At 42.6% G+C, this 14,296-nt stretch overlaps 1 protein-coding gene across 2 annotated transcripts in view; it reads left to right on the forward strand.

The window, feature by feature from the left end:
• The window catches only part of arid3c (AT rich interactive domain 3C (BRIGHT-like)), a 37,647-nt gene that overhangs the window by 9,267 nt on the left and 14,084 nt on the right, over positions 1 to 14,296 (forward strand). For both annotated transcript variants that reach the window (XM_053871629.1, XM_053871628.1), the window contains one exon: positions 11,025 to 11,097. In XM_053871629.1, the coding sequence (XP_053727604.1) occupies positions 11,025 to 11,097 (73 nt within the window). The remainder of the gene's footprint in view (positions 1 to 11,024; positions 11,098 to 14,296) is intronic.

Genomic DNA, 14,296 nt, shown 5'->3' on the forward strand with positions numbered 1-14,296 from the left:
GGCGTGGCACATGCTTATAAAAGCTGGTCTGTGTTTAACCCCTGCGGAACAACGGTGACAGAAACACGGTGAGCCAAATGATAGCCCTTTTCTGAGACATTGGTGTGGACTGATAACATGGTGGAGGTGTTATTACGGCTCATGCTTTAAACCGACATAGGGAGAATGTTGACTCAAGACAACCAGTCTCTACGTGTTCATTCCATCCAGTGCTGTTTAAGGATGACGCAAAGTGAACTCATGATGTTATTAAATATGGTCAGTTAAGCTGTAAAATGATTGTAAAATCATTGTTGGATTGTGGTTTGAAAATCTCAACCGCACCTCATTGCTTTCTAAAGTTTGCAGTCTGGTGGTTAGAAAGTCTTCTGAGTACTCTGGAAATGTACTCGAGAGTTTGGGGAGCCATCAACGATCAAAGTACCACATCTGGTGGTCCTAAATCACTGTCCAAAGAATGGCACCATCTTTGCTGGTTACTACACTGAAGTTGAGTAAAATGTATACTGGAACAGGTAGCTAGGTGTGTGATGCTGCAAACAGACTCCTCAGGAAAGTTGCCTAAAAGACAACAAACAACAAGTTTAACCAGGGTTTCTGGAAGGATTTTTGAAACAGGGACGCACCCGATTACCCAGCACCACAAAGCAAGCAAATCGAAACGTTTTGACATTCATTGAATGGATGACAATAAAATAATGAGAAGTAAATCTCTCTCCAGCCTGCAGCTGTCCTCACATGGTCCGTCTCTTCACATGTACAACCAGGATGCACGACTTAAGTTTCAAGTGATTTGGACACTTTGTAAAAACACCTGGAAATCCACAATAATCATGTCCGCATGTTGGGTTTTCCATGGATCAGAGTGAGGGGGAAAAAAACATAATTCTGAAGGCACAGTCTCCGCCCTTTCTGGTCGGTCTATGGGACCTAAGATTGGAAAAAAATGGAAGTCTATGGGGAAATTAAACTTACTTTATAGTTCACTTTTCTTCGTGTCCTAGATATGCTGTACCTCAATTTAAATAATGAAAAATGAGTTTCCACTATGTTTGTTGTGTAATTTATGATTTATTTGCTTGTGAAAACACGTAATCATTTGGACTACAAATCAAACGTTGCATGTAAGGAGGGTGGAGACCAGACGACCAAAGTCCAAAAATGCACAATTTAATCAAACAAGGCAAAGTCAACACAAATTTGGACGCGGCCCAATGTCCGAAAACGAGAACCAAGGGAGTCTGCAACGTAGAAAATGTGGTGATAACTGTGGAAGTCCAAACAGAAATTCACTCGACAGGTCAGGGATGAGGAACAGGATCTGAACAAGAGAACAAAAGCTACAAAATGTACTGATCAAACTACTCAGTCACAAACCAGGAAAAACACACAAAAGAAATAATCCACAAGTAGCGAGAGAACGAACCGTAAACGCTTAGCTTGGGATGAACACGATCTGCCGCTGCAACACCCTTCAGCCACTCCTTAAGTTTGTGGAGATCCAATTGAGGGGATGAGGTGCAGCTGCCAATCAGGTCTGATACCATCAAGAGAGAGAGAAACAAGCAGGAAAAGACTGCACAAAATGAAAGACTGGTGGAAGGGGTCATGAATATGTGTGACGTCACAGCAGAGTCCAACGCTAAGGCAGATGCTAATGGTGATAAACTAACTAAAGCTAGCGAACATTAGCTGACCTGCCTTAAGACTCACCGTGACTCTGTAGAGCTTGTGCCGCCTGCTGACTCGAGCGTGCGACCGGCATTGTAGTCTGCTGACACATAGAGTATCACACAAAACCTTTTGATGTCGGTGGAAAAGCAGTGCTCTCACAGCATTAGAATGTATCTTTCAAATTCACAGCTCTATGACATACTTCAAGCCAGGTCAGAAAATTACTTTTGTCTCTCCATTGACCCCCATTCATATTTTTTGTTAACTTAGGTCCCATGTGGTGGGATTGGGAGCCTGTCCACTCGATAAACGGGGTGACGGTCGATCATCGAGATCGACCAGAAGCGATTTATCGCACTGCCCTATCTGGATGTATGTACCAGAGCGATGGAGGAGCAGATAAAGATTCAGTCAAGTGCACTGGGAAGTGTAAGTTCAGACTTGAAAAACAAGTTATTCAGAAACCAACAATAGGTGACGATCGGTGAGAGCTGTGAGGGCAATAACACATCCTCACACGGAAGTGTCTCTTTCAACTGATGACATAAATTAAGTTTTGTCTTGTGACAAATGTTCCGGCCAGCAAAGAAACACAAAGATTAGTCAGTGCTTCCCATTGGGGACCGGCAGTCAATAGTGACCTTGTTGGAACAGGCTCAGAGGAGACTAATATAATTTGTGAGCAACTCGGAGATAAGTGCCGAGGAAGGATAGTTTAGTGGAGCACAGTGTTTGACACTCCGTCTTCACTCACTCAATCAAAAACCATGCCAGAAGTGGTTATAATATTGAACAGTTTATTTCAGTTGCAGAATGGAATGTGGTTCATATCTATTGTTGTTCTGCCTCAGAGGGATGATGAGAAGTTCCCCATCAGAATGGAGACAACAATTCAGTGTTCTCTGAGCTCATGCTTACGAGGCTCTGACTCTCGGCATTTTGTCTAACCGTATGTTCCAGGAGTCAAAATGCATTTTAGAAATTGGGTGAACTGGTGGACTCAGAAAAAAATATTGGAGTGCGTACATTAAAGGAATATTGGCCATAAAACCTGCCTGAGTTTGAGCTTGTTTTCTAGGATGGACTAGTTTGTGGCGTCTGTTTCCCTCTTGGTAATTGAAATAAATTTCAATAATTTAGTAAACTTCACTATTTTAGATACATAAATGCAAGTATACACTGCACATTAATAACTGACACAATGAAACATTAAAAACTGAACACATTCTCCTCGGGTACCTACAAAAGTATTTACTGTAAAAGGGGCGTGGCACATGTTTTGTGGTCCATGTTGCTCTTTCAATGTAAGTTTTTGAAGCAAGGCGACCATTTGGTTTAGTTCATCTTGGTATTAAGCGGGTTAATACGGTGTGTGAGCTCATCTTACCGAAGAAAAAAAAAACAATATTTTCTCCACTGTCGCCTCATAATTATTGAAGCCATCAATCCCGTACAAATTTCACTCCAACAGGGCATGATATTATCGACGTGAGAAACCTGGTGGAAACAACTTGACAACATTGGAATCAATGTTCATCTGGTCACATGACGTCAGCGGGAGGAGCAGCATGATCGAGACACCCATTCATTATACTTGTTTTATTTTAGTTTCTTTACTACACAAATGTGAGCATCTTTATTTGTAGTTGTGAGGAACCACAACAAAACTTGTTTTTTCCAAGACTCTGAACCAAACCCAGTTAGAAAGACCCAGCTAATTTGAAGCCTTTATCCTCAAAGTCAGTGGTTCTCAACCCAGCTATTTTCCGTGGCTCGTGTGTCTTTTCCTGGGTCCAAAATAATCTGCTTTGTGTTTGATTTAACTATAGTAAATCTATTGCAAGGAGCTGTATGTGAGGTTCAAGCTGCATTTTTAAGTCACATGGCTTGATGGTGGGTCCTAGTTGCTGATCCACTGAACAGTGTTGATGGATTTTGGTGAGTCGGCGAAGACGATCTTATGAGAGTTCGGCAGACGATCGTTGATCCGTCCACATTAATTAATCTGGTCCCACTTGCTGACACGCACAGACATGCTTGACCGACACGTGACCCTGACTGACCCAACAGAGCAACACCGCTGCTCGTCTTACTCAATTTTTTAGAGTACTTTATTAAAAGAAACGGACTCTTGGGAGCAGTGGGGCTTTTTAAGATGGTAAATTAGAACGGTGATCACTGTCTTCAGTCACAGTTTGCTTTCAAGCCTGGTGCTGTGAAAATATGTTTACCTGAAGCAGTTGTGGAGAACATCTCAGAGCGTATTCATGTTCCATTCCTGAGCCTCGGAACGTTCCTCTGCTGACATTTTAATTCAATTGGTATTATCTTATTAGAGCGACAGATGGATGCAAATAAGAGCTCAGCTGCAATGAGAGCTAAAAGCAGGAAGTGGCAGAGCTATTATTGTTGACAGACTTTCCCTACGTCCCAGAGAGACAGTCGTGATGGGCGGCTGTAGGTGGACGCCGTGATTGTGGAGGTGTGACGGAGTGGATGGCTCATCGTAGCGAGGGTGTGGGTGGTACATATGTTGCTGTTGTTGCCACATCATCATGTTGAGCTGGTATTTCCTGCCGTGACCCCAGGCAGCTTGGACCAGGGTTGTGTAATCCGGTGTTCCTCATACACAGACGCGTCATGTGAGGCTTGTTGTTCTTTCAATCGCAGTTGCAAAATCATACTGGTGAAAAGTGATCAAAGTGTTCTGAGGGGAAGAAGCAGTGAGGACTTAAATAAGCAACCAGGATCGTACTGGTTTGAAATGTCTGTAAACACACCGCTGCCTGGGTAACGTTGCTGGTGGAACGTCTTTGAACTCAGGCTCTGAGTTTGTGGAATCTAAAATAGAAATAAAAATAAAAAAATAAATAGTTCTTATTCTTCATTAATGTATGTGTATTACGTGTATTTATTGGACTGAGGTGCACAAACTTTAATTTAAAATTCAATAGCTCAGTCCTTGTTGCTTATTTATATTTTAATTTAATTTTACAATAAACTTGTTAACTTGCTGCTTAATGGACTTCTGGTTAAATGCCCCATATTGAAAATTAATTTCAGAAAATAACCAAAAATTGTCCGTTTGTCATTGCTATTACATTGCTTTTCGTTAAAAATGTAAACTGTATAAAAAACTGTATTAAAACACACTTACGCTGAGCCACTGACCATGTGGCACAGCCACCATTTTTTGTGAACCACGTTGCTCCTTTAATGCAAAACAGCGGCATTTTGTTAAGTTGTTAGGTATCAGGTGGGTAAATACAGTGTGTGAGCTCAGCTTACTAAAGAAAAAATATATTTTCTCCACGACCACTTCATAGTGATTGAAGCCATCAACGCTACACACATTTCACAATACAACAGGGCATGATTTTATCGACGCAAGAAACCTGGTGGAAGCAACATGACATCAGGATCAATGTTCATCTGGTCACATGACATCGGGGGAGGAACACCGTGATCGAGACACCCTTTCATTGTACTTGTGACACATTTTATTTCACAAATGTGATCATCTTTATTTGTAGTTCTGAGGAAACACAAAAAATCTTGCTTTGTTTTTACCTTTTTATAATGAACTAACCCTTTAAACCTAGAGATGATGAGCCTAAATGTCCTCTCAAGAAGGTGGTTTATCAAGAGTTGGCACTCACAAGTGTGGCATGAGGTCCAGGTGACAAAAGCCTCCAGAGATGCTGATCATCTCGGAAGCACCAGTGTGTAAGTAATAAATAAAGCCATTACCCTGCTGAGTGTTTCCTTGGTTCAACAACAGCCTCACTTGACAGTGTAATGATTAATTATAATACATAGATGCATCTTCAGTGAACCAGCGCTTAGTCCTGTTCAGGGTTGCGGAGTGCTGGAGTCCATCCCAGTGGTCACCGGGCAAGAGGCAGGGGTGCACCTTGGACAGGTCGCCATCGCTGGCCACACACACATTCACATCAAGGGGCAATTTTAGAGTGTTCAATGAACCCATTGACCATGTCTTTGGGCTTTAGGAAGAAACCGGAGTACCCGGAGAAAACCCACGCAGGCACAGGGACCGGGGCCTAGATGATTGATTTCCAATTGTTTGCTTAACTTGCTGGTATTTGCACATTTTAATCTTCGAGTTCTAGGATACAGATTTATGTTGAGCCTGAGGTGCAAAAGTAGCCTGAAATACTGGACCTACAGAACTGCAGTCACACCTGGCTCAGTTGAACTGGAGTTAATGTTTAATAGACATGGCTATTAGCCCTGGTGGGCAGTGTTGGCCTAGTTAGGAAGCTCAACCTCGGTCCATGGGAAGTTAATAAAGGTTTATCCAGCCTCATTTGCCTGAGTCTTTCTGAGCAGTTAAACATTAGACAAATATGGAAAGGTTTGGTCTGTCGAGTGACCTCCGAGCTCCTCAAGGCTCAGCGAAAAATGAGAAAAAAACAACTAAACTTTAAGTTGAATTGGATTTATTTGGATTTATTTAGGATTACATGTGATGTGTTTATTGTTCGACAGCGAATTCCTATTTTCTTTATATATTATTATTATTCTTTTTATTCTCTTCTTTATATATTATTACGGGGCTTTTATAGGAGTGCAACAAATGTTCTCTCCAATGGTCTAATTTATGCCTTGAATGACACTGTGAATTCTTACATTGTAAGCTACAGTTTGGCTATATGGCATAAACAGAATATCAGGATTTTGTTTTTTCATATTGTTCAATATTGATTATTGTCAATATGCTTTCTGATAAAGGTGACACTCCATGGTTTACTTCCTCTGGCGCTCTTATACCATGAGAAATTGTAGCAGTTTCTTGGTTAGATTATTCTTGATTTTTTTTCTTTTTATACATTGTTTTTAAAAAGGCATTTTTTTTTCGCTAGCATCGCTAAGGAAAGCTAATGAAAGCAGAATTGTTTTAATATTATATTGACATAAAACAATGACAAGGCGAGAGCAGGCAGATCGCTACTCTACCGATGCTGAGATGCTTTTTTGACCGTCTGGCATCATCCGTCCTGCTCTCGGATCCACCATTCTGGTTATTATTTCTACTTCTTCTCCTGAGTGGACTCGCAGAAACTGACGTCATGTGTCGTGTCGGAACTGATAGCTTGGTGGCTAATGCTATCGATCCTCACCAACAAACAACCCATCTAATCCGGGTCCCCCCGAGGCGGGATATAGTCGTCATTGTCATCTGCTGGATTCAGAACAGGGAAACCTTTTATTTTTGTTGTCTTGTTTGTTTTTTAAAGAGGGCGATGGCCGATAATCGGCAGGGACCAGAAAATTTTCCACAATAATTAATCGACTAAATGATCTGCCCTGTTGTACACTCAATTGGCAGAACCAAAATGTAAGTCCATGAGTCCAGGGACAGGATGTGGAGTAAGCGGAGGTCGCCTTGACTTAGTGACACCTTCCAGGGTGGAACCACCAGGCGACTGTCCAACTGTATACTGATGTTCTTTTCATTCTTTGAACAATGATTTGTATTTCAATCGGACTGGAGTAACCGTCTTGCATTCTTGTTTCCGCGGGAGCAGTAAAAACATTGCCGCAGGTTTGACTGACCTCCAGAATCTCACGTCTCCAGTTAAGCTTTAACCTTTCTTGCTCAGGCTGCAGAGGAATCAATTACTGGAGAATGATAAACATGCCTATAAAGGAACATTAAGCAGCTGACATGCTGTATGAGAGTGGCCCAAATGAAATCTTGTTACATATTAAACTGCAGCTGCTCAGCCACTCATTAACGCCGCAGTGATCTCAGGTCTCCGCGAGAAATAACGAGTGACATTTTGTCTAAAACCACGACAGACTTTGTGAACCATCGAGGGTCAATCGCTGTTAAGTAACGTTGTTGAATGTCAGGGTGTCCCGAGGCAGCGCTGTCGATGCGGACACAAGACAACAATTGCAGCATTAGAATTGCTGCTAACCAACTGCACAGTTGTGGCCAAAATTACACTTTTAAAAATTGTGGTGAAAGTTTCGTTCATTTATGGTTCTGGAACAAGATGAGTCAAAATAAGGACCTTTGCAAATGAGCTTGTTAAAAACTAATGTCAGTTTTGAGTCTTAAAAAAGCTCTAGGCCTCAGTGATTTTAACAAAATATGTTTATTTGCAAATGAGCAATGAGTAGTTCAAGTGCAAACAACACAGACACACACTAAATAAATAAATGAATTAGCGTGTGCTAAATAAGAACTCATAATAAAATAAATCATTTTTTATGATGATCTTCCGTGAGTAGTTTCCAGGCTGACAGCATGAAGTGATGCTTGTTGTTTTGTTACGGAGCTCCTCACAAGGGAGGAGACTGATGGACGTTTGGATGGGCGGAGTCTGAGAGCTCTCTGTAGTGATCGGGTGACGCTGCACTACTGAGTTCCGCTTTTTTGTTCCGTCTGTTCTACATTTTAGAATTTTGGAAGTTGGACATTTGGTATAAACAAAAGTGCGGTCCACATTGTATTTTACTTTGTTCACATATTTGTGTATTGAGCTGCACCCACTTTAAATTAAGCACATGCACAATACACAGTGTGTTTCTGGGCTGCCTCCTTCTGATGATATTAATTTGCAGTTTCACATGGATTATTGTTAAATTTCAGATATTATTTGTCATTTCTATCCACTAAAAGATGAACCTTGTGAATGACTCTGGCCTGGAAAATTTGTGGCTTATCAATGATGTCACTTGATGGTTCAGTACAATTCAACTCAGTAGACTTGACGCTTGTGTAGTAACAGTGTGCACCTTCGAGGACTGAGCTGAACGGGTTGATATCAAAACTAGAACAATAGGGTCCGTTTCAGCAGTCAGTCTGAACTGAAGACTGGCTGTAGAACCGTGATCAAGCTGGGGAGTCTGGGACGTTGACCCGTCCTGAGATCTTTATGTTCATGTCATGTAGTGCATCTTAGGAATGGAATCAACCGTCCTTACTTACTGGGTCTCCATGGAGCCGTCCTCTTATGTGTCCAACTGATGGCACTCTGAAGGCGGGCTTGCACCAGCCGGCCTCTGCAGCTGAAGACTGGTAGATATTCTGCAGTCCAGAATGTCTGTCAAGTTCAGTGCTGACTTGCTTCAGCTGACCTGCTCACCGACATGTGCCTGTGGGTTAAGCTGAACCCAGTGTCCGCGTGCCTGCCCCAGCCTGCCTGTCTGTTTAATGACTCAAACACATGTAGACACGAGCACACACACCATGTCACAAGTGTAAATAATGCTACACAAAGTAGAGGGTTTTTTTTTTTTGCTGCATGTGTGAGCCTGTGGAAGTGTGTTTCTTGCGAGTACAATGAGGCCTGACAAAACAAGTGTGTGTCTGCTGGTATATTCCAGGTATCACAGCGATGAAGCGCATTTGTTTGACTGAATCATGTCAGCCGAGCTGTCAGTCTGCGCTGCAAGCCTCACCATTGATTTGGCTGCATTATCATCCAGTCTATTTGTGCACTTAACATTTTTGCGATCACTTGCTGTCTCTTTACCTTTCGATATTCCCGAGAGCGCAGGCTGCCTGCCGAGCAGCACTCACAATGCGCTCCTGAAATCGCCTCCAACACAAGCAGAGACGCGGAACACACACACACAGTCGCCGCGCCATCTCCGGAACCGTCCTCTTAACGAACCTCAAACCCCCCGTGGCTTCCTCCTGAGTGCTGACCTGCGCTGGTCCTTTAATACTGTTGACAGCTAATACACTTCTAAATGATCAGTTATTATCTCAGGGGCCTCGTCCGCAGGGCCCCACTGATTCCAAAGGTCATCCCTATGTCTTCCACTATTGATTAAATTGGCCTGTTAACGTGACTCTGGTCCTCGGTGAAAGTGAACGTTGCCCTCAACGTATTTCCATCAAGCGCCGAGGCCCATTTAAAAGCCTCTTTGACTCGCCGGCTGCCTGGGTGAATGGAGAATAATGAATTTGCCAATAATAGAAGCACTCCCACAAAATATATGGAGAGGAGCAGAGAAGCTGAAACCTGTCAGCGTTCAAATCCCGTGGAATAAAAAGTGATCAAACTTGTCACCTCAGAATTAAAAACAAAAAAAATGTTCCCACACAAGCGTGCTGAACTCAGCGGCCAAAATCCTGGCAAGCAAAAGAACGTGAGTCACTGCTGAAGCAGCAGTAGCAAGTGCGGAAGAGGGTGACTGACAACACCGGAAAATATAAATGATTTAGTGAAGCACAATGAATAAAAGTAACTCAATAATTGATGGCTCAGGAAATCTGTCATGACCCGAAGAAGTTGTTCCAACATTAAAGTTAGGAAATAGAGCTCAGATAAATCAAAGGCATTGTGTTACTATTGGATTAGATGCAAAATGCAGATTAAAGATAACAAAAAAATGTCAGTTTTGTTTGGCCTCTGGTTGCAGCAGCCTGCTGCTGAGGGTGCAAGTCAGAGCCCCCTCTGTCTGGTCCAGTGCGTGAGAGGGGGGTTGTCCATGAGGGAATGTACGTAGCAACGCTTGACATGAGATGATCTGTGATGAGCCACACTTTTCTAAGCTTCAAGTCTTCGGCTGAAATGCCGTTACTCTTCATCTTCATCTGAAGGTACTCACTCAAAACCGTGAGTAAAGTCAGTAGTTCATACTATGTAGGTGCAATTATGTGGAACAAAAAATGTACCCGTTCCAAATCATGTCACCGTCACTGATCACATGCTTCTATGTGTTCATTACGTTGGTATTGCTACCCACCAAAATACCCACCAGGGGGAGCAGCCCAGAATGAAAAGTTTCTATAATGACAAACTCCAAAACCAACATGGCCACTGTGGAAGCAGTATGGATCATGTAAAAGAGGAAAACAAGGCTGTGGTTGGTGAGGCTGTTGTATATATCGCTGTTGAAGGACGGAGAATATGGCCATTGTTATGTCTTCTTCGTGTCTCAGAGCTGCATATCGGGTAGTAATAGTAACACTACCCCCCACGGTTTCTGGTGATATTGCTCTGTTTGGTATCCGTAAGCTATGTGGAAACGTACAGAAATACGGAGGAAATTCAAAGTCCGTGTCCCTATGTAACATTCAGTTTAAATGGGCAAAGTCCAAATCTTTCCCCAGTAGAAAAAGGGCTGCAATTATTTTGTGTTTCCTCAACCTTTAATCTCATCATAAGCATTACGTTCTGTTCCATTCTGTTTTTTTATTTAATTTTATTTATGGTTCGGGGTCTGTGATTTAGTCAACCAGATAAATAAATTACCTTAATACATGTACTTTGAGCTGATGTGTTTTACTGTGATGGTTGTGGAACCTAATGCATGTGCTAAGTGCTGACGAACTCCCTGGTTCACACTGTCCTCTTCTCTTGCAGCTCTATGAATTAGACGATGATGAAAAGCGCAAAGAGTTTCTCGACGATCTCTTCAGCTTCATGCAGAAACGTGGTGAGTGACACGCATGTTGTCTGGGTGTGAATAAATGATGACATATTACTGAGGCAGTGACTATGCTGTTTCACTGAGGATTTTTTACATGAAAAAATTTCCATCCCTGGAAAATAATTTTGTGTAATGGTTAGCCTGCTCACAAACTCATCCGTGCTGGTGGGCTAAAAATTTGTTTATTGTTTACATTTTTAAAAGCTCTCATGTGGTGGTGTTTTTAAGATTCTCAGTAGTAAAATTAGCTCCATCTGCTGGGTGTAACTCAATAGTGAAAAGTGTTTGGGGTAGCCATGCGCCCCGCTGTCATAATGCCAGTTTGAAAACCACTGCATTAATCTATAACAACAGTGGAGAAAATTACAAGACGGCGAATGTTTTTGTTGATGATGCCATGATCTAATGTGGTGTTGTGAGTCTCACACTACAGCAATAAAGGAGACAAACTGTCTCAGAGCATGATAGTTCATTGTTCATACACTGTTCATATATTTAAACAGAGGTTCTCAACTGGTAAGTTGGACCCCGGAAGTGGTCTTCCAGTGTGTTCCTGGGTGCAAATTATCAGCTTTTGTTTTGTAAAACTAGACTGTGTTCATTTAGGCTGCGTTTTCTTCTTTAATATGCATTTAATTGCCTTAATATATTTGGGTTGGAGCTCATCATTTAGGGGCGACGGTGGGTCCTCATGCCAGACCAGTTGAGAAGCCCTGCATTAAGAGAAAGCTGAATACTACAGAGAGGTTCTCTACCTTGTTAAAGGAAGCACAACATTTTGGCTAGGTTAGTGCTCTCACACTCGTCGGTGACTTGTGGAGCAGGTGTGTGTGTGTGTGTGTGCGGTGTGTGTGCTTGGGTGAGAGTGACAGCAATGTCTTTAGCAGCATTGATTGGGATATATGCAGCAGTCCTCTCTGATCTCACTTGTCAGAGGGCAGCAGTGGAAATGGGCTGATCTGCTCTGCACTGACAATGTCTCTCTACACTAAGCCCAAAATCAATCTCTAATTGAACGCTCCAACAACAATCTATACTGTCTCCAAACCCAAGTGACCACCCAACTCCATCATTACTTCATTATCGTGTACTTCCCTGCAGCCGTCTCACCAGGACCTCTGGGTTCTGGATCTTTGTTTGACCAGAACTAGTCATGTGCTGCGCTGCCGCTGGTTCTCCACTGGTGGGTCGAGACCCAAACGTTCCAGTGAGTCGTGAGCCTAACCCACGACAGAGGTGCCCGTGTGTGCAGGAACACATCGGTTGATCTGAATTAGGAGTTGAGATTCTTTATCTAGTGTCACCATGAGATAAGCCAGGGCTGAGAATGAACACTGCAATCATGATAGAAGTGTTTTTCAACCTTTTTGAAACCACAGCACACTTCATTGGAAAAATCCTGAGGCTCACCACCAAAGGAACCTCAGCCAAAGCGCACTTGTGTGTCGTCAAAAGTCCTGTAGAAAAAAAAATTGTACCTACTGGCACATAGATATTTTGGCATGTAAGTTGTCAGCAATTGCTGTTTGGGTATCTTCTTCTGCTTCTTCTACTCCTTCTCGACAGCAGACATTAGAAAGCAATGTGGTCTTCTTTATCTAGTGTCTACTGTGTTAAGGTTGCCATAAAGTTCCCAGATTTTACTCTGGCTTGGCAAATTTCTAGACTAATCTTTAACATCTTTCTCTCTTCGCATTTTGGAGTTCATTTCTTTGGTTCTGCATTTAATCTTTAGCCAACTATTAAATCACTGAGCAAACTTTTATAGTCTACAAGTGTCAATAAAGTTTTGAAGTTTAAAGTAAGATGTACGTTGGCATTGCGTTGCTGACAGCCGGACAAGGAATAATTTGTTCTGTCGTGAAGGTGTGTGGTCAAGTTAGAGGCACATCAGGTTTAAGTGCTCATCTGACTGCAGTGCTGCGACCGATGGACGAATCTACGCATCAGCATATATCTATAGTGTATGGAAAGAATATGACCGAATCCACATTATATCCTCACATTGGTAGATCAGCACTTTCTACTGGTTCATGTTTTAAAGTCGTGAAATCGCCCACCTCTATCTCAGGATGAGGTGAAACTGGATCATTTCCCATGGCACACCTGACAGTCTCTCACGGCACACTAGCGCACCGCAGAACACCGGTTGAAATACACTGCACTATAGGGAAATGAATAAATGGCCCTTTCTTTTTCTCGATCATGGGTGGGCAAACTGCATCCGCAAAGGGCTGATTGTGGTGCAGCTTTTTGTTCCAACCCAACTAGCTCACTCAGTGTCACCCGTCAGGTCTCTGAAGACTGCAACATTGGTGGCAACAAAAAAATGTGGCGTTATCTCTGTCTTCACAACTACACTGCAGCGGCTCTTGTTCCCCCTCAACTGTCTCACGTGTTAAAGTGATGATCAGAACTTCTTTGTGCTTGTCGCAGAGACAGGCAATACTCTGGGAGCTGCCATCAAAAGCTGAGCAGACAAAGGTGGGATGGACTCCATTGTGTGCTGATAAATACCCCGAGTGATTTACTGTTGCCCCCTGGCTCTTCTTATTAATCCACAATTAGCTCTAGGGACAGCATCAGCACTTCACTCCACGTTTTTCTGCCACCTAATTACCACAATATGTGAGACAAGAAACGGCTAATTAAAAGTTACCCTGCATATGTTTAGGCTTCACAGCCTTTTCCCTCAGAGACTGCACCCCGGCAAGACCTTCAGCTGGGTCAGAAATTCCAATATTTCTCTTTATATTCAACACCATAATCAGACATACCTCCTGAGACTCTGTGTCCTCATAGATGGACATTTTTGCCTTTCTGCAGCATGATATCACGACTTCACATCCAGCGAGTTACAGCAGCTACATTTACATCTTCTTCCCAGACAAACCTCAGGTGTTGAATGGCTAAATCACTAAGAAACCAGCTTTTCTCTGTTTTGATTGATGTATCGATAGACACATTGAATTCATTCACAACACATGGTTAGTTCAGTTAGTAGGGTTCCGGGTTCGAATTCAGCTCTGGACCTTTCCGGATGGAGTTTTCTCCCACAGCCCAAAGACATGCTCTCTAGCTTAATTGGACACTATATGGCCGCCTTCACACTGCAGGTTCTGTCTCGAGACAAAGCTCTTTTGGCTCAGAAGTCAGAGATGTGAACACAAGCAAGTCGGGATTTGGCCACAAACTTGATCCCTGC

This window comes from Synchiropus splendidus, chromosome 7 (assembly GCF_027744825.2).
Source record: "Synchiropus splendidus isolate RoL2022-P1 chromosome 7, RoL_Sspl_1.0, whole genome shotgun sequence".
NCBI classification, from domain to species: domain Eukaryota; kingdom Metazoa; phylum Chordata; class Actinopteri; order Syngnathiformes; family Callionymidae; genus Synchiropus; species Synchiropus splendidus.